Source organism: Curcuma longa, unplaced genomic scaffold (assembly GCF_044706935.1).
Source record: "Curcuma longa cultivar G26 ecotype Majalengka, Jawa Barat unplaced genomic scaffold, ITB_CL_G26_1.1 contig_13077, whole genome shotgun sequence".
Lineage (NCBI taxonomy): Eukaryota > Viridiplantae > Streptophyta > Magnoliopsida > Zingiberales > Zingiberaceae > Curcuma > Curcuma longa.
In genome coordinates this window covers 8,463-32,641 of record NW_027429340.1, presented here as the reverse complement: position 1 = coordinate 32,641, position 24,179 = coordinate 8,463, and the positions used below count along the sequence as shown (strand labels likewise).

The following is a 24,179-nucleotide window of genomic DNA, read 5'->3' as shown; positions in this document are numbered from 1 at the left end:
AAATAATTTATATATTTTAAGTTGCAGACAGCAGCAGCATCTTGAGGTTCTAAGAAGACTCCCATGCATGAGAATACTTGCACACAGTTGACAGTACAGGCCAGGTCCCTCTGGACATGCACACCGCGTGCAGTTTCATTTGTCTTATCTCATCAGGTATTGTCGGATACTGCGGCCTGGTATTTCGCTCAAGATCTTGCTTCTTTGCTTGCTTCTTGCTTCTTGCTTCTTGCTTCTTGCTTCTTACTATGGGCTCCTACCGACAAGAGTCTAGGGCTCGGATAGGCGCACTTTGCATAAAACATCTAGTTTTATAAAAAAATATTTTTTAAAAAAATAATAATAATTTAATATATTTTTATTTAAAAATATTTTTATTTTAATAATTACTATAATATAAAATAAAATTATTTTAATCTGATCAAAATTATTATTCATAAAATATAATATTAAAATATTTTTTTATTAATTTTTATTCAAATTTAATAGAAAATATTTTACTAACTGTTACAATAATTTTGAATTAATTTTGATCAAGTTAATAAATTAAAATAATTTTGATCGAATTAATTTGAATTAAATTGATAAAGACTATTTTTAATTAAATTATAGTAATTTTACTCTATATTATACTAGTCATAATAGTAATATATATATATATATATATATATATATATATATATATATATATATATATATATATATATATATATTGAGAATATAATAATAAAGGCGATAATGATAATAACAAAGAACACGGTAATTAAATAGCTTATGTTCTGGGACGTTAACCAAAAGAATATGCTTTGGTGAATTCAGAATCAAAGATTTTGCTTGACATGTCAGGGATTCATAAATTTACATCATTGAGGCAAAGGCACTACCATCATGGTTTCAGTCTGGCAGGAGCCGGTCGGGGACCACAAAATTTCGAAAGAACAGTACAAAGTTAAAGTTAGCCTCGTAGAACAGTTTGAAACAGAGCTGAAAATAGGAAAAGCAAAAGAAATGGGTCCTTGCCACTGCCACCTTACTTGCAACCAAGCAAAACATCACGGAGCAGCTTCACTCACTCTCTAGCTGCTCAGACTAAATATCTCTGCTCACTTTTTTTTCCAGCTTATTGTTTCTTTTTTTTTTTTTTGCTCATGCTTTTGTTCAGCCTTTCGGATCTCTCCAGCGTCTGGTGAGTAAGTTTCTCGGTCTCCCTGCAGCTGAGAGAATGAGTAAAGAAGCCAACAAGTTCCTAAAGATCCAGGTACGTGCTGCTTCGTTTGCTTGCTCTGAACTCAAACCCTAGGAAAATGAATACCCTTCTTGGCTTTCATGTTGGATTTGTAGGCTTGTGTTCTGAAGGTGAATAATATCTGCTGCGATGGCTGCCAGAAAAAAGTAAGAAGAGTGCTTCTTAGGACGGAGGGTAGGTGCACCTCCCACGCTACTATTCCTTAATTTGGATCTTTGATTTTGTTTTTTTAAAGTTATATTTACAAAGAAGAAATTTTATTTTTTTTTGAAAAATTAGAGTTGATTTTGGGTGTTCAGGGGTGTACGAAGTGACAATAGATGAAGAGAAGAGGAAGGTTACAGTTACTGGGACTGCGGATCCAGCCACCCTCATCAGGAAGCTTAACAAGGCTGGCAAACACGCTGAGCTTTGGCCTGCAAAGGGAGGCCAGCAGAAACTTACCAATATGCTTCAGGAGCTCAAGCTTGGCCATGCCAAAGGACAGCAAAAGAGCGGTGGCGGTGGTATCAAGGAGCAGAAGTCACAGAAGCAGACTCAGGAGCTGGGGAAAGGGTTTAAAGATCTGAAATTTCCCGACCTCAAGTTGCCTTTCAAGAAGGACGACAACAGGAAGGTTAAGTTCAATCTGCCTTCCAAGGAAGAGATGGATGATGGGAGCGACTACAGCGACGATGACGATGATGGTGAGGAGTTTGACGACGAGGACTTAGACGACATGCACGATGAGTTTGGCGGCGATGGCATGCTTGGTGGCCCTAAGATGATGAACCCCAACCTGAAGAACTTTAACCAGTTTAATGGGAAGGGGAACAACACAGCAAGTCATAAGAAAGGTGGTGGTGGTGGTGGTGGCAAGGGAGCCAATCTAGTTCAAGTGATCAATAAGGCTATGAGGGGCAAAAATGGTGGTGACGGAAAGCAAAATCAAGCCAGTGGCGGCAAGAAAAAAGGCCATGGAACTCATGAGAATAAGAACGGAGGAGGAAGCAACAAGAGCGCCAAGGGTGGAAATCAGGGTAACCATGGCTACCCTTCATCCCATGGAGCTAACAAACATGTTGATGGGAACAACAATAAGGGTTTTCCGGCGAGTAGCATGCCACCGGACTACTTCCAGCCCGGAATGATGCCGCCGGAGATGATGATGATGGCAGGTGGAAACCCCTACCAGCAGCAACAGTATTTGCAAGCACTAATGCAACAGCAGCAGCAGCAACAGAGGATGATGATGAGTGGGGCAGAACGGCCGGCTTTCTCATCGGCGCAGCTGGGCTATGGCTATGGCCGGCCAGTCTATGTGCCTCAGCCGTACCCCCACGAGGTGCCATACTCCATGTTCAGCGATGAGAATCCTAACAGCTGCTCAGTCATGTGAAGGAAGCAAAAGTGAGTTTGGTGTGTACATGTAGCTGCCTCTGTTATCTTCATCAGTTCTGTCGTTCTCTTTTTTGGTTGGATTTGGGTTTAATTCCTTAGATATACATCTGGTTGATGCTTTCTGCAGCTGTGAGCAGTATACATAGGGTTCTCAATTCACCTTGTGGCTCTAAGACAGTTCCGAACAATACATATTCAGTACTGCTTATAAGTTTGAAAGACTATGTAATAGTTGAAAGCTAAGTTTTTCCATTGTGTCAGATCATTCTGAATGTCTCTTTGGCAGTGTTTCTTGTGCATAAATTAGAAGGAAAGATTAGAATTCTTTCTTTCACTAGCATTAGAAAACAATGAAATGATAGTTTGCATGTGCAATCGCTACTCACCCCTTCCAATTACTCAACAATTAAGCATTAGAGGGGAAATCATTAGCTGGGAGTGTGTATATATTTCAAGGGCTTTGGTTGTGGATGTGTATTCAAGGTTAAAGGACCTAGGATTGTATACATTGGAAGACCTTTTCTCGACAATGGAACTACATGAAGTAAGCATATAGATATCGAGAAGCAAGACAAGAATATGAGAATAAAGTTTGTAGCTTGAAAGGATGATGGAATAGCTAGGTATGGGTAGGTTAACTAGTGACTTGGACTATATGTATTAAGTCATACTTTGCCTACTAGCTCTATTTTGGCCAATGTGTAGGTTGTAGGTTTCTGATGGTTGTAAGCCATATAAAGGTGAAAGCATCCAATGTTTAGTCAAGTAAAGCATGTCAATCAATTAGGGAATGCAAGTGTAGAGTGAATAACATGGTTGTGTTCAAGTAACTATCAATTAGATGTGATTTTAGTTATCTGGAGGCTTGAGAAGCTAATTTGAGATGAAATTTAGTCGATCAATGATATAGTTATTTACTTTCAATGGTTACATCTGGTTTTCTAGTCAAGTGAAGGTATTTTCTAGGCAATTAGAATAGAGTCATTGAAGTTGATATTATATAAGCTCTTGGAGAGATTATGTTATTAGAGGCTGCTCGAAAATACTTTCTAATCTTCTATCAACAACTATTCAAAAGTCTACAAGGGCTTAGATCAAAATTGAAGGCTTCAACTTAAGCTTTTAGGATTTTCTTTCATTTTAACTTAATATTTCATTATATTTGATAGAGAAGAGCTTATTGTAAATTGCCCTTTTTAGAGTGTGTAGAAACTTACCTTATTGTCTCTTATTAAATTGAGGGGGTGATATATTAGTAGATTTGCATGGGGGGGTCACACCAAATGCAGTCATAAAATAGGTCACACCAAATGCATTAATAAGTCATAAAATAGGAGTGAGATCTCTAAACCACATCATGTAGATGCATTAGCACAATCTTATTTATATTTATTATTTTTGTTACAATTATAACTCAATCACACACGAACACATATGCTACTAACCCTTGTTAACTTTGGTGAATTTATATTTGGGGACACCATATATTCTCCCTTTCATTTTTAATCAAATTAAATTATTTAGTCACCCTATATTCTCCCTTTTATTTAGTCACCATATATTCTCCGTGGTGTAGTAGTAAAATACTTAGAGGATTAAAATTTAAATTCTAATTGGGACGAATATTCTGAAGATCAACCTTTAAATATGCATAAGTTATATTCCAAATTTATCTGTAAATTAGGAGGAGTACCATTGCCAAGATTAATTAGGATGAAACTTTAATATTTAGATTATACATATAAAAAAGACCATCTAGTCAATCTAAGTAGGGTCAATGCTTCATACTTAAGTATTGTAAAAGCTTATCTCTTTTTCTCTCTCCTGAAAGCATAAATTACTGGATTTTTATAACGGGTGTCAAGTGAGAACGAATGTCCAAACCACTTTACTAAGATTATCAATGTTATAGATTTTTTATTTCTATTGAACTTTTACTTAACACAACTAACCTATCGCACATAAACACTCATACTATTAATTTATATTTCTTTATGTTTGTGTAATAATCAAAACATTTGGATGTGCCTAATTTAATCTAGCACTAATAATCGCAGATCATTAAATGTGATTTATAAAAATATAAGAGTAACTTACCCTTAATCATTATTCACAAATGGTTGGACCTAACTTATGCAACAAAAATACTCCATGCCAATAATATTTAATTTTTAAATTTTTATTATAGATAGATACATTCAAATATTAACAACTCAAAATATCTTATAAAGTCAAAAAAAAAAGAAACTTTAGAATGAAGAACTAAAACAAAGTGATTAAGTGATTTGTCTTTTATTGTTTTCCAAGATAGAAAAATAGAGAAGGTTACTCAAACTTACTCAAACGCTCTCATTACGTCTTCCCCGCTTTTGCACCAAACAAATTAGTTCCCTCAATTACCAATCATAGCACATGCTTAGCAGGAGTACCCGCATGGGTAGGAAAATATTAAATAAATAAAACCGAACCAATTAAACTTGCTCCAGCTTTGGTTGGACCCGTTAATCTTAAACGGGTCAGTATTCGACCCGGATCGTATTCGAGATGCTCATAAGAAGAGTCTGCTACGTCCTGCGTTCAACTGATTTTTCTGAACCCGTTAATGAAAACCCGACCCGGAAGTCCCCCATCTCCACTTCGCTACCTCTTCTTTTATCTACTTCGTAGTCCGCGTCGCTGAATCAAATCGAAGTATAAAATAGTAAAGCTTTCTCCTTTCCCTTTGTCCTACTTCCGTTTGAACGCTTCGCTTCACGCCGCCCTCTCAGCCTGCAACAACAAGCGAGGAGCATAGAATTTAATGCGGAGGAGGTAGGTTTTGTGTCCTTCCTTTGTTGCCCTTTGAAGCGAAGTGCGTGTTACTTCTTTTGCTTGCGAATTCGTGTTTGATTTGATGATTTTTCTTGGTTAGTTTTAGTAGCGATCGAGAATCTTTTCTGTTGAGGCAGGTAACTTGTGGCCTTTGTAGTTTTCTTGGTGTCAAATTCGCTTTTTGACTTTATTAGAAGTCGGTTATTTTTGAATTATATTTGTTCGGTCTATTTTCTTCTTCCGATGACGATTGCTTTCGGTTTTTGGAGAGCAATGGGTTTTTAGTCTTTCATTTCTCTCAAAATGGAATTTGACTTTTGAAAAAGTTAACCTTTTGTGTTCTACTATATTTTGTTTTGATGCACGGGACGGAGTTAGGTTACTAGGAAATCTGCAAGTTAAGAAGCCAATAAGAAAGTGAAGTATTTAAGTATTCTTTGTACGTTATTTTGGAGAGCAGAGCACGAGAATTTTGCACTGATGACGAGGGTTGCTGGTGAATTTGGGGATCCAAAGCAGAAGGAAGCTATGAAAATGGTTTCATCCGATGTGAATTTTGTTTTTAGCCAAGCTTACGATATCGGAGACAACAGCATAAGTATGGAGCAGGAAAGTACTGAAATGCCTTCTCTGAAGGAGATTGTTGCAAAGGAAACATCAGAATTGCTGGAGCAGAAAAAACGACTCTCAGTGAGGGACCTGACAAAGAGATTTGAACAGGGGTTGTCCGAAGCTTCCAAGTTGTCAAATGAGGTATTATTCCCTTTAACGATGGTAACAGCTACGAACTGTTTTTTGAATAATATCCCGATTATCTGCTGACTTAATAGTTTCTGAATTTTCTAGTTTTCTAAGTTGTGTACCATTATGTTTGGTGTATCTTTACAAATATTGATATTTGAAATTATGCATGGCATTCAGGCAAAATGGAGAGAAGTGGCTTCCTTGGATAGACATGTTCTTCTAAAGAAACTTAGGGATGTTTTGGATTCACTTAGAGGCCGTGTGGCAGGTCGAAACAAGGATGATGCTGATGAAGCCATCTCAATGGTTAGTTTATGTAATTCTTTTAAAGATTTAATTATGTTGTCAGTGTGACATGCCTATAAAATCTGTTCTCTAAATATGAAGATTTTTCATAGGGTACTTTAGCAGTAGGAATTTTTGTATATCAGCTTTCACTGAAATGTCCTTATGCAGTTGAAGGAATGTTGTTTTTGGACACTATTATAGCCACTACTTACAAGATATTCCTGTTATCCATGCTGATAAGTGTAAGTAAATGAGAAAAAGCAGGAGCCTTTGAAAATTTTGAATGATCTTAGCCTGGTATCCCAAAAAGAATAAGATAAGACTTCATTATATTTGAGGAAAGAGATAACAAAAACACAAAAACATTTATTCGAAACTTTGTGCATGTTCTCTTCTGCAGTGAGATAATACATCACTTATATGATTCTGGAAGAACATGTGAGGCTGTATCATTTGTATGGAGTTAATATGCCATTCACCTCTAAGAAAATTCCATCCAATCTGTGTTTAGTTGTAGTAATAGTTTTATGAACCCACTATCTTTCTCTATGTGTGGTTTTTGTTATGAATATAAAAATATAAATTGGTTCATTCTCTACTGCTTGAGCTTTAGAAGTAAATGGTTAGTCAATTAACTTTAACATACTATCAAAGCAAGAGATTAGAAATTAAAATCTTTCTTATGTTACAAAAAAAAATCTAATTAAGTCGTGTTGGGTTTGGGACAATCAAGTGAACCATTTGCCACCCACACAAGAAGGGGTATGTTAACAATAGAAATATATAAATTAACCTATTTGCTAATAATTTGAACATAAGTGGTTAGCCAATGATGTTCAACATGAATGAAGATCCAAGGAAGTAAGATATGTTATCTTAAACCTTTCTAAGTTAACTTTCTAGTCCTGTTAAGAGAAGGATTATGGTAAGGACACAATCAAATGTGTTCAAAATTGTATCCTTGATCTTTTAATTTGTTTGGTGGTAGTCTAGCACTGATCCTCTGAAGTTAAGCATTGTCATTCAATTTTAATCTTCATCGTTTATGAGCCAAAATTCATGCATCCTGCAATATAAACAATTCTCATAGTAGATTTGGTAAATTGAATGTGGGCATATAGCAATTAGTTGAAGGAATCAAAAGAGAAAACTGATCAGAAAACCTCCCTTGTGTTCTTCTATAGATTTAGTATTTAGCGCATTTACTTTTTGTGCTTTCTAGTGGATAGGCTATATTTTTAGTTGTTTATGTCACAACTTTGGATGCCACTATTTCTTTATCATATTTTATAGAATTTAATAAGAAGGTTGAATTGCATATGCCATTTAAAAAAGTTGTGAGTCTTCAAATAAGACAAGTACTCTTGCATTGATATGAATGTGAACTCTAATTATCAACAAGGACACTGACTTTACTCTATAGCGACTTTGAATAAATGAACTATGATAATGCTATTTTTAGTGTAGTTACCTTTCACGCTTTCGAGTGGATGCTATGGTTATATGCCCACACTTGGTCGATCTTAATTCTAATTTTGGATAACATATAGTTGCATGACAATACTATAGAAAAATTAGGTTATTGGACTCTTTAGAATGTAGATGATACAAGTATACAAATTCTCAATTATCCATGGACAGTAATTATTTTACTTGGGCACTAGTAGTTTCAACTTCGCCCATAGTGAATACTCTGCCATAGCTGATACCACGCCCGGATAAAGGAAGAGGGTTGCGTTAGGTTGCCAGGTAGTGTTGAAATATAGACAAATGTTATGTGTAGATCCAATGAACTTTTGCGCTAATGATAAGTTGTTCTTTGGAACAAGGTTTAAAATATCGAGCCGTGCCAGAGTTTCGGTCCTGGACCGAAACGATACAGTTTCGGTACCGTATCGTACCGTGCCGGTATAGTTTCGGTATTTTTAAAATATAAAATATATTAATTAAAATAAAAAATTTAATCTAAATATTTAAACATAAAAAATAAATTTTTTTGATAATTTTATAGGTTTTAATAAAGCCTATTTAAATTATCTCGAATTATAACTTTGAACTATAGCTAGGAATTGATTATTAAAATCTAATTAAACCCTAAGTTTTTAAATACAAAAAAAAACAAAAAAATGACGAAGCAGCGCCGCGCGATCGCGACGCCGTGCGGAGCGTCGCTGGCCTCGGGCAGCGCCTCCGGCGGCGTTGCCGGCCCGGGGCGGGGCCTCCGGCGGCGTCGCCAACCCGGGGCGGGGCCTCCGGCAGCGTCGCCGGCCCAGGGCGAGGCCTCCGACGGCGTCGCCGAGGCCTCGCGACACCCCGGAGGCGTCGCCGAGGCCGTGCGACGCCTCCGAAGCGTCGTCGAGCTCGGGTGACGCCGTTCTCCGGCCGGAATTGCTGTGCCGACGGTGTGCCGGTGCCGGTGCCGGTGTGGGTGCGGAACGAAAATTTTCGTGCGTATCGCCCGATACGGCACGAGATTTCAATCCCTGCTTTGGAAGGAACGTGTTGCAGGGTCTGACTGCAATGTCTTGGTAAGGGTTACTACATCTCTATAAGAACTTGGATATCGTGTGGATGTGAAGAGATGAGTATATTAAAGGAAATGTTAAAGTGGATGTCCAGACATATGAAGATGGAAAGATAATAAGAACATTTGAGAAAAAGTCGGGATTGCCTTTATTGAAGGAAAACTCCGACAGACGCATTTAAGATGATATAGATGTGTACTTAGGTGACAAGTAAATGCTCTAATTAGATGATGTGAGATAATGATAAATACATACATTACTTGAGGAAGAAGGAGGAGATCAAAGAAGACTTGATTAGCAATAAAATAAGATAAAATTCATTTAAATATAGATAAGGATATAGTAAAGGATTGAGCCTAATGCATAAGAGGATTTAGATAGTCGACCCACTTAGTGGGATAAAGACTTGGTTATCGTTGTTAGACACTGGTAGTATTCTATATTGACTTCTAATAATTATTCTTTCATTGGTTCAATTAGTCTTCCAAAAAGGAGCCTGAACCGCTTGGGAGGAATACCTCAATTGATAGATTTATGGGAGAGGGGGAGAGGGCGAGAGAGAGATGAGGGGGATATGAAATAGTTTAGTGAAGGGAAAATAAGATAAAAAGAATATAAAATATCTGATCTTACATTTTCATATTTGTTGATTTAGACATAATTGAAGGGAAAGAAATAATATTTCTTATTCTTGTTCATTAGATTTTTATATCCATTTCCCTCCATTTTGGCTAAAATAAAGTTCTTTTCGTTACTTCCAAGAAAACAATAAAAACTAATAATAAATTTCTTCCTTTTCCCTCCTACTTCTGTGATCCGAAAGTAAACACTATGTTTTAGTCATTGATAATTTTGGATCAGCATACAAATTTGTAGCCCAACACTCTCAATTATATCATTATCAAGAAGGAACTAAGTGGCAGTCTTCTAGCAAGGTGGATATATTGATCTATTTATTGACTTCTTATGATTTTTTTCTTTTTGTTTAAATATACTAGTGGTGTAGCACCAAAGTGGATCAAAATTCATACATATATGTAATACCATTTGGTGAGGCAAAGGGAGAAACAATCTTACACAAAGAAATAATTTATCCCATAAAGAGAACAAAACTCACAAAGAAGAATGTTGTTAGGCAAAAGATTAATTAAAATGGGGGAATTAGGGCCCTTTTAAATGTAGGGATTTATATGCGCGAAAAACCGATTAAACCGCATATAACGCAGCGGAAAACAGGATCCCTCCAGAAGATCCATGCGAAAAACATACTCGTTTGACGATTCTACCTACTAGAATCGAGTTTACCTTCGATGCGTGCCCTTCGCAATCCCGACAGCAACTCTTTGCCTTAAAGGTCGTCTGATCTCAGCACGATCAGTGTGTTCGCGCCTCCACGGTATCCACACGAACACTGATATGGAGAAGAACCAAACTGTGGTGCTAGCCACAAGAGAGGTTCGGCCAAGAGAAGAAGAAGAGAAGAAGAGCAAGAGTAAGAGCATCCAACAACCCCTTCATCAAGAGCCTCTCACCCCTTTTTATATCCCACCATGAGATATGAAGGATGAAGGGTTTTCTTGTCTTTTAGTGATCCACGAAATTAATACTTTATTAATTCCCATGCATCTCATGCATGAAGATCTTTCTCCTCTTTTAATGAAGATCATGCATCTCATGCATGATAATCTTTCTCTTCTTTTAAGGAAGATCATGCAACCTTTTAATAATCATGCATCTCATGCATGATAACCTTTTAATCAAATTCGAATTTGGCTTGTGTGACTTGAGTCCAACTCGAGTCTCACACAATCTGAGTTGACTTGAGTCCAACTCGAGTCCAACTCAATCCGAATTGACACTAAGAGCTAATTTTAACATTAAAGCCCCTCACCCAATCAAAATTAGAATTAAGCACCAAAAAAACTAAGGAAAGAAATAACCCTGTACCTAAAAAGGACTTGATCAAACTATGAAATATCTCAAATTATAAACTAGGACCAAATTCACTAGCTTCTACCAAAACTTTCCTACTCCTAAACAAAACAACTATCAAGTTAGAATTTCCTCTAAAGATTTACTCTTAGTGAGAAGAACCTATCAAAACTAACTCTTGCAAATCTTTTTTTTTAAAAATAAAAATTCCTACTTTGTGTTATTCTCCCCAAACATAGAGAATCCAATTCTGTGGCACTTTGTGCAACACAGAAGCGGATTAAATCCCACACAATAGAGGGTTGATACTACTTGGTGTGATACGAGGAATAAACAATTTGTGTGGATCAAATCTTGCACACATAATTGATAGTACTTATTGTATAAAAGGGCAACCTGGTACATGAAGCTCCGACCAATGCAATGTCTTGGGGAAGGGTCTATTGTACGCAGTCTTATTCTGTTTTGCAAGAGGTTGTTTCCGATACTCAAACCCGTGACCTTTAGGTCACTTGGCAACAATTTTACCGTTGTGCTAAGACTCTCCTTCTATTGTACTACTTAGTGCATATTGAGGAATAAACAATCTCACAGAGAAATAATTGGTCTCACATGGGAAAAAGATTAATTAAAATGGGAAATCGGGGTCCTTTCAAAGATGCCAACCCAAACAAAACTACAGTAAACTAAAAATAATAAAGAAATAAAAGAACTCAATCAAACTAGGACATAAATCAAATTATAAACTAGGGAAGAAATCAAATTACAAACTAGGGAAGAAATCAAATTAAGTTAACCTTCAACCAAAACTTTTCTTATACTCATAAATAAGATATTTACCAACTTACTGACTTCCTTGTAAAAATCAAATAAACTCTTACATTAAATTCCTAGCGTGCATCAACTAGTTTTGTTGTGTATTGATAGAGCTGTGTGAACCAGTAAAATTTATCCTGCATGATTTCCTCACTTCTATAAATTATATTCTTTGTTAGGTCTTCTTTTTTGCAAAACAACTATGTTATATGGAGTTAAATGTTGGACTATGACTTGAGCACATGGCAAAAGATGAGAGTTGCAGAGATGAGGATGTTAAGGTGGATGTGCGGACATACAAAGATGGACAAGATAAAAAATAAAAATATTAGAGAGAAAGTCGGGATTGTACTTATTGAGGAAAACTCCGGGAGACACTTTTAAGATGGTATGAACTTGTATGTAGACGACCAATAGATACTCTATTTAGGCGATGTGAAACTATGACAAATGTGCATATCAAACAATGAAGAGGAAGACCAAAAAAGACTTGGTTAGCAATAATAAAATAAAATAAAATTTATTTAAATATAAATGATGATATAGTAGGGATAGAGCTCAATGGTGTATAAAGATCCATATAGATTCCACCTAGTGGGATAAAACTTGATTGTTGTTGTCGTTGTTATAAAATATATATATTATCCAAATCATATGTCATAAAAGTTTTAGTTTTACATCCCTATATTTTCATTGTTTGAAACATTCAGCTAGAAATCTATTGACAATATGGACAAATTTCTAGGAGATTCTTGGACTTTTCTCTTGTATTGTCATTTTGTGTAATTTCTAATCCACTTGTATAGAGAAATTCATTAGCTATTCTGCAAAATTCTAATGAAAGATCCCACAAAATTATTTTCTCTGAAGTTCACATAGCGTTTCTTGCTGTAACCCTACGGTTGTATAATGCTAACAAGTTAATGTTGACTTACATAAACTTATGTTTTCTTTGTTATAAGAAATCTAGTGGCATTTTCAGTTTGGAGTTTATTTTAATATTTTTTCAGATTATGAAGTGGGAACTTTAGTCCTTTCTCGATCACTTAAACTACAACTAGGCTTCCATCTGTGCCATACTAAAGACTCAAGGATGTAAACAGGGCTATGGTGTTTGTCACATTGTATTAACTTTGAATTTGGGATGCTTGTGCACTTCTTGTAGGTGGAAGTTCTAGCCGTACAGTTGACTCAAAGAGAAGGGGAGTTGATTCAAGAGAAAACTGAATTGAAAAGGCTAGCTACCTTCCTTAGGCAGGTAATGTCAGTTCTCTTTGCATCTGTGGAATATTTTCAAAATTGGGCATTTGTGCTTCAGAAACAAAAGTTTTGCCTATACCAGACAATGCTAGTTATCTATTTCTTAATTTTGTCTTGGAGTTTTAGAATTTTACAGTTATCTATTTCTTAATTTTATCTTGGAGTTTTAGAATTTTACATAACCATACTTTGTTTATTCATACATTGACATTTCCATAAACTTGCTTCTGTCAGCCTTCTCTTCGATTCACTAATCCCCATACTTCTGCTTTAGATTTTCAGCATTTTGGATTCTTCTCTTTCTTTACCCCTCTAAAGGCTATTTGACTATGCAACAATTGGTCAATTTTCATATGCTGATTATATCAAGATTGCCAAGAAAATATAGTAGATGCTATTTGATGAAATTGTCTAGATATTCAAACTAAGGACATGATATTGTAGATCTTGTGTCAGGACTGTGATTTCATCCACATGGGCTTGCTTGTAGTGACCTTGTTTGGTGATGATTTTTTATGGCTTAAGTTCTCGCACTAGGCACTAGAAGAGTTTCCAATTCCTCCATGAGATTAATATCTTATTGTGTTTTTATGCCTGTTACCTTTTGGTTTGAATGAAGAATTTGTTTGACTAGTCAAAGAAAGATCTTTTTTTTTCTTGCAGACCACAGAAGATGCCAAACGAGTGGTTGAAGAAGAAAGGGCTCTAGCTCATGCTGAAATTGAAAATGCCCGAGCTGCAGTGCAGAGAGTTGAAAAGGCCTTTCTGGATCAGAAATTGATCACCAGTAGTTCAAACAAGCAAGTTCATGTAGAATATCAAATTCCTTATATTATTATTTTTCTGCCAAGCTAAGAGTCAGCTCTGCTACTTTTGTATATTTGCTTTACTGTTAGTCAAATGATCTCATAGTTCTTTTATCTTAGCAAAGATTCTTTTCTTTTTATTATATCTTATCAATGCAGCATATTCTAATATCTATCAACGTAGGAAGTTACTTTTTTCTGCACTGAGCATGGGTAAATGGCATTAGTTTGTTATTGGTGTGTGATAAGAAATTTATCTGATATGATAAGCTAGTTTGAGGGCGATGTCTGTATTAATATTTGAAATGAGTTAACTTTTACAGAAATGCTGGAAATTTTTTATGGTTCCAAGTCTAGCTATTGCTGTGCACATGATTGGTTTATAAGAAATTTAAGCGACCCTTAAATTTAAGGTCTTCTAGGAAAGTATTGCTCTTCAAATTTGTTTAAAATCTGTTCACATCTTCCATCTGTAAGGCAAAGAAAAAAAAGTTGGGAGTGTGAATTCTATCTTTCCAGGTTGATAGATTAGGATGACGAAATTTGACAGTGTGCTAATTTTCTATCTGAACTAGAAATTGTTCTTTTTGGATTTTAGTTGCGTTCTTTATTTATTCTTTGATTTTCAAACAAACAGGAGTTGGAAGAGTTAAAGAAGGAAGTGCAAGAGGCTAGACGAATCAAAATGTTGCATCAACCCAGCAGAGTATATTTTAACAATTGCACAAATTTTGAAGTTTCTTTGATTGATTAATTCATTGTACCATAGATCAATAAATTTTCTGGGCACCATTCTGAACTTGAGATTCGAGTTGCTAAGCTTGTGCAATTAAGTTCATTTCGTGATAGCTTTGCTTACTCTTTGTTATATCTCACTAATGAGGATAGCCAATTTTTGTAGGTTATGGACATGGAGCACGAGCTTCAAGCTTTAAGGGTCCAACTAACAGAGAAGTCTATGAATTGTATTCAGCTAAAAAGAGAGGTATTTTCTTTTATTATTTTGTTTTACTTAACAATGTTAATCTTATGAAATCAATGTTTTTCCACTGGATTAAATGTCTATCATCCTTTGCTATTTTTATTTTATTATTTCTGTTCTCTTTTTAATTACTAATAATTCTTTTCGAGTTGGATCTGGTACTAGAATTAATGCACAGATTAAAATCTTGAGTCATGTCAATTGGCACAATTGAGAGTTTCCACTCCACACCAGCATCCAGATGTAGAACGACATTGACATAGGCATAGATGACAATGATGATGGCACGGTGAGAATGTCACGCTGGCACTGAAGGAGAAGTTGGCTTGCGAGAGATGCAAGGGAGAGAGTGAGATTGGGAGTGGGAGAGAGAGAGAGAGAGACTGACCTACTAGAGAAGGGAGGAAGGAGAGAGACCCCACTTGGTCATGTGTGATAATAGAAAACTAAGAAGCATACAAACAGTATAATCAAGAAATTTTCAACCAACTATATATATATATATATATATGTTCACTTTTTTTTTATAGAAAATATAACAAAACCATATAGTACCAAAAGTCGTATGAACAATATAAGAAAAAGGAACTTATTTGAAAGCAAGAATTTGTAACTTATTGTTCTCAAATAATAATGGAAATAATGATATTCTTTTATATTTGAAAGTAAATAAGTACCAAAATCATATCGGCATAGCAAAATATGGTACTAAAACTATGTGATTCGGGTCAAAGACTAAACTCCGGTATTGATAAAACCATTCTGTTTAGAAACTAAAACTCTTGTACGGCTAAACCTTGAATTAATTATTTTTTGTTTGTTTGTGTTAAGAGTACTTAATATTTGATAAAAAAATTGTTTGCTGTGATGAAGGAGCTATTAGACTCAAACATTTTGACTTCTAATTTAGATAAGATTCTTTCACAATGGTGGGCATTTATTTTGTTTTTTGCAAGTATTTGCTGCATAAATATTTCTTGTTCCGTGGAAGAACCAATAAGATTTCATATTGTGATTTTGAATTTAGATTTTAGATAATATTCATTCTCCACCATGCACCAGGTTTGTTCTTGTATTCCCTGCAATAGGTACTTATTGTATATTTGTGTTTACCTTCCACACAGTTTCTTTTCTATTCCTTGTAATCGGTACTTGTTGGTATATACTTCTGTTTTCTAGAATATCATTATTCTAGCTGCATATTATATACCTAATTGCTAATGAGTCTTTTTCTTGTGAGCACTATCATATATAATTTTATGAAGTAGATGCATTTGAGTTTCTGAATAACATTAGGTGAGATATGTTGCCAATTGTAAGACATGGCTTTTCATCTTCTTTTCTTCAGTTGGCAAAGGCTAAAAGGGATGAAGAGAACATATCAGACATGTATCAGCTAGAAGGTTCAGAAAGTTTGGGATCATGCCTATGTATTGTACCTCAAGTAGATTCTGCTCCAAGTATCTCAAATTACCATATTCAGTGGTACCGTATGTTACTAGGAGGAAACGGGGAATTAATCTTAGGTAAGTGAAGTTGTAAGAGCAAGGATTTTCTACTACCTTTATATTCTGATTTTGTGAGGTTGATTGTTACATTGTTGGCATATGCCATTTCAGCATTTCCTATTCCAATAAGATAGTTTCCAAAAACTTTCTTTTTAATTTTATTTCAAGGTAAATGAATGCAAGAATCTAAGGTTTCTTTTCTCAATATGTAAGGTGTGCATCGACGAATCTCAAGAAGCATGTCGTGGTTTGAAAATCCATAACTTTTATCTGGAAAACACACCCCTCCAGATCTTTGTATACCTCAAGGCATCTTTGGCTATTAGAGTGACAATTGTGAATTTATTTCTGTAACTAATGTGTGTTAATGGGTACCAATCTATTTTCTGGATTAAAATTTTTGTATTGATATACAGGAGCAACCAAACCAGTGTATGCACCAGAGCCTTATGATGTTGGGAGATTGTTGCAGGCAGAGATTATTTTGGATGACCAGAAGATGACACTGACAACAACTGGTCCCATTGATCCTGGTTGGATTATTTTATCTTGTATATCCATATATGGCTCATGATGGAACTGTGTTTTAGTAAAAAAAAAATTATGGTTTATCAGTTACGAGTTGCCAAATGCAAATTTTGTACTCAAGTCATGGTGCTCAATACAATGAATTGTATAGGCCCTAGAATTTTTCTGGATAAGCAAGTAATTGTGGCTATTACCTTTATTTTGGGATTTTTTTAGCATGTACACATTGTGGTTAATTAACTTTCATAGTTTTTTTACCTAAAAAAAGAGAATTCCATAGTCGAGGATCTAGATGGATAGACTTTAATGTGTGCTTTCTTGATCATGAAATTAATGTGCTAATACTGGAAACTACTTTCCCATTCCCACACCATGTCATTTTTCATAGATTTATTGGTCACTTTCATCATGGCTTGATTTAGATAATTAATTGCTGCTTTCAAAAAGTGATGTTGCAAAAGAAATATCTTTCTTGTGAAACATGCTAAAGTTGGCTCATTATGTAACTTTGAACAGCTGCAGGACTGGCGGATCATGTGGAGAATCTTTTAAGAAAGCCTGACACAGAATTTAATGTACGATGATAGCATTACTCTTTATTTTCCATAAATTGACTATATTCTACTATCTCACCTATTATAAAATGTTGACGTCACTTTTTTTTGACATGTTTTAATTGTTTTCTTATTGCTGCTACTTTGATCTTGTCATATTTGGTACAAGTTGATCTCATCATATTGGTATAGTTTCTAGTTAGTTGTATATTTGTGTTGACTTCACTTTTTTTTTTTTGACATGTTTTAATTGTTTTCTTATTGCTGCTACGTTGATCTTGTCATATTTGGTACAAGTTAATCTCATCATATTGATATAGTTTCTAGTTAGTTGCATATTTGTGTTGTTTCTCTTTGATCCTCTTTGTAGGTCTTTGCACCCATAAAGCTAAATAGTTGCATTATGTTACATATGAAGTAAAACTTGATCCAGTTATTTATATTTCGGTAAATTCCCAAAGGGCGCACCTAAAGTTCGAGAATGCCCAAAAGGCGCACCTAAAGTTTGAGAATGCCAAGAGGCGCACCTAACTTTGGTTTTTCCAAAAGGACACACTTGATTTCTATTTTACCTCTCTGTCAACAACAACTGACTTTTTCTCCTCTTTCTTCTCTTCTCTTTTCTCTCCCTTTGCATGTAATATCTTTCCTCTCTTTTCATTCCTTTTAAATTAAATTAAACTTTAATTTAAACTTTAATAGATAATCCTCTAAATTTATTTATTTTGAATTTTAAAATTTTAATAAAAAATAAAAAAATATAAAAGAAGGTTAATAAAACATTAAAAATATTTTTTCTATTTTTAATATCTAATTATGAAAGAATAAAAAATAAAAATAAAATTAATAATGAGAGCCGATTTTATTAAAAATAAAAAATCACTTTGATATTGATTTTTAAAAACCAGTACCACAACTTAAATACAGCATCACAACAATACTAGTCTTCAGAAACCAACACCACGGTGTTGGTTCTTCTCATATACTATAGTGTTGGTTTCTAAAGATCAGCACCACTGTGGTATTGGTCTTTGGAAATCAGCACCACAATCTTTTGAAAATTTTAAATCATTTTGAGCACCGTTAGGAGGGCTTAGTAATATTAAACGAGGGTTTGCAGACTCAAGTTCACCTAATAAATCCACAGAAGTTGAAATAGGTCCGATCGGAGTTCTTTAGGTTCATTTTGACCGAAACCCATTGATGAACCTAAGAGATTTGGATTTTTAAAAAGTTGGCATGTAATGAAAGAAGCTAACAGTGAAGTTATATATAGTGTTCATTCCTAGTTCTAACATCCCTATGATAAGTTATGTGTATATGTCAATTGCCTTAAAGTCTAAAATTTTGAAAATCTTCTGATCATTTTTGTTAATGACTTCAAATTAATGTCTCTGGGCACATATAGATTTTGGGGAACTTTAGAAAACTATAGCACTTAGAATGGATTTGATTGGAGTTCTCTAGGTACATCAATGCGTTTTGGTCAAAACCCATTGATGGGCCTAGGGGTTTTAAATTTCTAAAAATTTGCCATGAAATGGAAGAGGATAGTGCAGTGAAAGTATTTATGATGTCTATAACTGGTTCTGACATTCCTATAAGTTATCAGCAAAAATTAATAAAAAAAGATAATTTCTTTTGAACCTCCGAAAAGACCTTCAATGATGTTTTGTGGGCTCGAAACATGGGTCATTATGAGTTCCACCAGTAATAAATGTAGATCTCTAAACAAGCTTCGATTTAGTACGTAAACCGTCCCGTTTTGATACCCAAATCAAAAATTATGACCTTCTGAAGCAGACATTTAGTACATACATATAACTTATTGTAGAGATATCAAAATTAGACATGGACAACATATATACCTCCTATACACTCACACTTCTATCTCATAGTAAAATTTCAGAAATCTAAATACAACCAAAACTCATTGATGGATTTAGAGAGCTCTGATCAGACCTATTTCAACTTCTGTAGTTTCTGCAGTGCCTAGGAGTCTAAAGATGCATTTTGTTATTATCGTAAAGGATTCCCAGCATTGTTAAAAAGGTTTAAAAAGTTTCAGACTTTATGCCAATTGGCATGGATCTATCACTTCATATAGGAGAATCAGAATTAGGATTTCTCACCATATCTCTTTTCTACACACTCGAAGGGTGTCCTCCATTATCATCATAAAGGATTTTCAATATTTCTCAAAAGGTTTAAAAAGTTTCAGACTTTGTGCCAATTGATACAGGTCTATAACTTCACGTAAGAGACTTAGGACCATGATTTCTCACCATATCTCCCTTCTACACACTCACATCTTTCATCTCATTGTAAGTTTTCAAAAATCCGAATCTCCTAGGTCTATCAATGAATTTCGATCAAAATCCATTGATGGACTTAGAGAGCTCCGATCAGACTCATTCCAACACTTGTAGGTGTATTAAGTAAATCTGAGTCCAAATAAGTCCTCGTTTACTATTTTAAAGCTTTTCTAACAATGCTCGAAACGGTTTGAAACTTTCAAAACGCTATGGTGTTGGTTTCCGAAGACCAACACCGCAGTGGTGCTCATCTTTGGAAACCAGCACCATAGTGTGTAAGAAGAACTAACACTGTGGTGCTGGTTTCAGAAGACTAACACCATTGTGGTGCTGATCTTCAGAAACCAGCACCACAGTCTGTGTTAGTTAGCATGCGACCGTAACTTTGCTTACATGTCTTAGGACCAAGATTAGACACCATATATGCCTTTTTCACACTAATCTCTCTCATATCATTACAAGTTTTCAAAAAATCCAAGTTTTAGGTCCATCAATGAGTTTCGATCAAAATCCATTTATGGACTTAGAGAGCTCTAATCGAGTTCATTCTAACTCATGTAGATTTTTACAGAGCCTAGGAGTCTAAATGTGTCCTCCGTTATTATCGTAAAGGATTTCTAGCATTACTTAAAAGGTTTAGAAAGTTTCAGACTTTGTATCAATTGGCACGGGCTTATAACTTCGTGTAAGAGACTCAGGACTAGGATTTCTTACCATATCTACATTCTACACATTTTACATTTCCATCTTATTGTAAAATTTCAAAAATCCAATAGTCTAGGTCCATCAATGATTTCGGTCAAAACCCATTGATGGACTTAGAGAGCTCCAATCAAATTTATCACAACTCCTATAAGTTTATTAGGTGAATTTGAGTCCAAATAAGTCCTCGTTTACTGTTTTAAAGCCTTTTCAACAATGCTCAAAACGATTTGAAACTTTCAGAACACTATAGTGTTGATTTCCGAAGACCAACACCACAATGTACTGATCTTCAAAAACTAATACCATAGTGTGTGAAAAGACCATCACCACTGTGATGCTAGTTTCTGAAGACCAGCACCACTATAAATTGGTTTCAGAAGATCAGTACCATAACGATGTTGTATTTAAGCTGTGGTGCTAATTGTTAAAAACTAGTATCAAAGTGATTATTTATTTATTTATTATTTTTATTAATAAAATCAGCTCTTATTAATATTTTTAATTTTTTTATTCTTTTATAATTAGATATTAAAAAATAGAAGATATTAAAAAAAATATTTTTAATGTTTTATTAACTTTTTTATATTTTTTTGAATTTTTTATTAAAGTTTTAAAAATAAAAATAAAAATAAAAATAAATAAATTTAGAGGATTATCTATTAAAGTTTAATTTAATTTAAGAAAAAAAAGAAGAGAAGAAAGATGTTGCATGCAAAGGAGAGAGGCAAAAGAAGAGAAAAAATCAATTGTTGATAGTGGTAAAATGGGAATCAAGTGCGCTCTTTAGGAAAAACAAAAGTTAGGTGCGCCTTTTGGACATTCTAAACTTTGTGTGCCCTTTGGGAATTTGCTGTTTATATTTTGTAAAATAGAGATGTCTTACTTTTTTCTAGTTTCTCAGCTTGTTCTTGGTTCTGTTATGTGGGATTCTTACACTGTTATTACTTTTTTTTCCTCTTTAGGTAATTATCATGCAAATGAATGGACGTGATTATCACACAAAATCTGCTCATGTGCTTCATGTGGGGAAGATGAAAATTAAACTTCGTAAAGGAAAGTCTACCATGGCTAAAGAATCATATTCTTCTTCAATGCTGGTAACCACATTATTCTCATTATGATACATTTGACCCTAATAGTACACCTAAACTTCACATAATCTGGCTTCATTTTTATGGCCTTGATGTACCTGTGGTGCTGAAACCAGAGAACTATTTCTTAAATAAACCAAATCCTTAGCTCACAGTGCTTAAGTTTAAGCTAATTACAATTCCATTAAGCCTTATAAATTCCTCTCTTAGCTTGCAATTCTTAAGGAGGAAGTTTGTTTTACTTACTAGGAATAATCACCTTCCTAATTAAGGCAACTAATCCATTAACTCATAAATTCACATAATAGCCAACTCAAAATCCTTAAACCAGTAATATTTTCCATATTTAAATTATTAGCAAACCCTTTCATCAGCCCATAACTCATGTAAGATTAATGTTGCTGCCTTTTTCCAGCTCTGTGGAGTTAGAGGTGGAGGTAATGCTTCTGCTCGAGCACTTCTCTGGCAAGCTCGAAAAGGACTTACTTTCACATTAGCATTTGAATTTGAGAGAGAAAGGAATGCTGCCATCATGCTTGCCCGAAGATTTGCTTTCGACTGTAATGTAAGATTCAATGTTTCTTTTTAACATGGGAATGCATTTATGTACTTTGCATTTTTCTGACCTTGAAGCTTGGATCATGTTAAATTTTGTTTGATCCTTTTGACCAGATCGTGCTTGCTGGACCAGAAAATCGGTCTTCGTGAGGAACATGATCATGTTCCCTTCTACACTAATGTAACCAGGTTGAGGCTTTTCAGGTGTTACTTGTTTATGGATAGTTGCTGAAGTACTTTGCGGCATTTATCATCATTTTTTCTTCTTTTTATATGTTTTGATCTGTTAAATCGTTGAGGCAGCTTTGATAGATACATGTTACCGTTTGGTTTTCCTTTTATTTTTGATGGGGTGTTTTTTGTCTCTACCTTTCTTGATAAATCTCTTTTGTATCAAAACTTATATTTTTCGTGTGTAATTTTTTCCCACCCTTTAGCATGAAGAGTATTATATCAGATCGATTGAAGATTGACTTGTGTTTGTTGCAATATACATTAAAAGTTAATGATAAACCCACTAGGCCATAAATTTGGTAATGTGCACATAAATCAATTTTGTTAAGTAGAAAATTTACTTTACATTTTGTCGAGTTGTCATAATGTACAGGTAGCACAATGACCTCTAGGCTACTTACTGAATGGTACACCAATATGAAGATCAAGGAACAACATTTCACTGGTATGGAATTTCAGTTGGAGTCACCTACAAAACCCACCAAGATCTGAAAAACTTGATCCATTTGTAGCCTGTTTTCGATATGCTACTGCTAAATTCTTTGTACTGAACTCCTGAATGTGAAGTTGACAGAGTTCAACAGCAAAGTTGCGAATTATATCACATTTTTAAGGGTCATAGATTTATAGCATAACCTTTTCAAATCATCTGGTATAATGTTTGTAGTAATTCATGTTAAAATCTAGCACCTGCCAACTTTTTGTATAGTTGTTAAAATGTTGATGTTTGTGAGACTTTATGTTCCATCAAATGTAAAAGGGAGTAGTAGTATGGATCGATCAATTAACCACGTCGATGAGGTTGAACAATTAGGTGTTTGATGGGTCAAGCTACTAAACTTAGAGATGTTAGAGTGAGAATTTGGTTTGATTTAGTTTGGTGATGCTTTGGAAATCTACCTCCACGTTGAATCTTGCAGTAGAAGTCTCGGCCAAGGATGAAGATGTTCTCGCACAGGGGTGCTAGACGAATTTCCTTTGATGCTTAAGTCACTCTCAAGATTAGGTTCAAATTCCTATATCGCTGCTGACTTTAATACTTATACATGATCGCCCTAAGGGGACGTTTAATTGAGGGTTATCTTTGATAACCTTGGTTATCTGTCCAAGATTATCAATGATAACCTTGTTTGGTATAGATTATTAATAATTTTTCAATAATACATCATTACTGTCATATCAACAAAATGAATTATAACTTTGGAATCTAATTACCTTGGCAGGGTAAGATTTTTCATGATTTCGGAGTTAACAATAAATTTATCTCAAAAATATCCTTCAATATTTATCCTTTAAGATAAAAATATCCTTAAACGTGTATTAAATATCAATCTGCCCTAAACTCATTTTAGTCGACTCCCAAATCGCGTCATTTGCAAATCGCAATTTCAAAACCCTAACTGATTCCTGTCTTGCATCTATTCTCCCCTCTCGCATCTGTTCACCCTTTGCCAATGCTTTGCAAATTGCGAGGTTCCAAAACCCTAGTGACTCTCTTGTCACATCTGTTCTCCTCCTCACCAATGTTGATTGTGGGAGCTTGTGTACGCGACCAAGGGAGCGAGCAGGAGGAGCTTCTACGATTCGAGTGAGAGATTTGTTTGTTTAATTCTTTTGAAACAAAGGGTTTTGGAGTGATTTCCGTTTGATTTGTTGAGGCATTGTCTTTTATCTCTTGTTCGGACTTGCAATTAGTTTGATTTGTTGAGATGTTTTATTTTCGGATGAGGATCTCTTGTTTGTTATTGCTCACATTGTCAACTTTCATTTAACTTCTTCCTTTGGACATGTTACGAAAAGATTCTATTAAAGCTATGAATATTGGGTTCCAAAAAGAGTAAAGGATCACTTCCATTTTCTAAGGATTTGTCCGAATTGATATTACGTGTAAAACAT

The 24,179-nt window shown here is 34.8% G+C and overlaps 2 protein-coding genes across 2 annotated transcripts; both read left to right on the top strand.

Annotated features, from left to right (window-relative positions):
* Nucleotides 1-1,035: 1,035 nt before the first annotated feature.
* Nucleotides 1,036-2,886, top strand: LOC141815975 (uncharacterized). Its single transcript, XM_074703829.1, has 3 exons — nucleotides 1,036-1,258; nucleotides 1,342-1,420; nucleotides 1,546-2,886. Exons 1-3 carry the CDS (start codon nucleotides 1,223-1,225, stop codon nucleotides 2,622-2,624), a joined length of 1,194 nt encoding a protein of 397 aa, XP_074559930.1. The 5' UTR covers nucleotides 1,036-1,222; the 3' UTR covers nucleotides 2,625-2,886.
* A 2,442-nt stretch (nucleotides 2,887-5,328) lies between these two features.
* LOC141815974 (stomatal closure-related actin-binding protein 1) lies at nucleotides 5,329-22,468 on the top strand. Its single transcript, XM_074703828.1, has 13 exons — nucleotides 5,329-5,437; nucleotides 5,898-6,190; nucleotides 6,359-6,487; nucleotides 12,908-13,000; nucleotides 13,666-13,812; nucleotides 14,446-14,514; nucleotides 14,710-14,793; nucleotides 16,139-16,316; nucleotides 16,715-16,831; nucleotides 17,343-17,401; nucleotides 21,363-21,497; nucleotides 21,907-22,056; nucleotides 22,164-22,468. Exons 2-13 carry the CDS (start codon nucleotides 5,918-5,920, stop codon nucleotides 22,197-22,199), a joined length of 1,470 nt encoding a protein of 489 aa, XP_074559929.1. The 5' UTR covers nucleotides 5,329-5,437; nucleotides 5,898-5,917; the 3' UTR covers nucleotides 22,200-22,468.
* Nucleotides 22,469-24,179: the final 1,711 nt, after the last annotated feature.

Bases quoted from the DNA above. Each gene is read 5' to 3' on its own strand.
- LOC141815975 (XM_074703829.1), top strand. From the start codon at position 1,223: ATGAGTAAAGAAGCCAACAAGTTCCTAAAGATCCAG. The intron at 1,259-1,341 runs GTACGTGCTGCT...TTGGATTTGTAG, and splicing joins ACAAGTTCCTAAAGATCCAG to GCTTGTGTTCTGAAGGTGAA. The intron at 1,421-1,545 runs GTAGGTGCACCT...TTGGGTGTTCAG, and splicing joins AGTGCTTCTTAGGACGGAGG to GGGTGTACGAAGTGACAATA.
- LOC141815974 (XM_074703828.1), top strand. From the start codon at position 5,918: ATGACGAGGGTTGCTGGTGAATTTGGGGATCCAAAGCAGAAGGAAGCT. The intron at 14,794-16,138 runs GTATTTTCTTTT...TCTTTTCTTCAG, and splicing joins GTATTCAGCTAAAAAGAGAG to TTGGCAAAGGCTAAAAGGGA. The intron at 16,832-17,342 runs GTTGGATTATTT...AACTTTGAACAG, and splicing joins AACTGGTCCCATTGATCCTG to CTGCAGGACTGGCGGATCAT.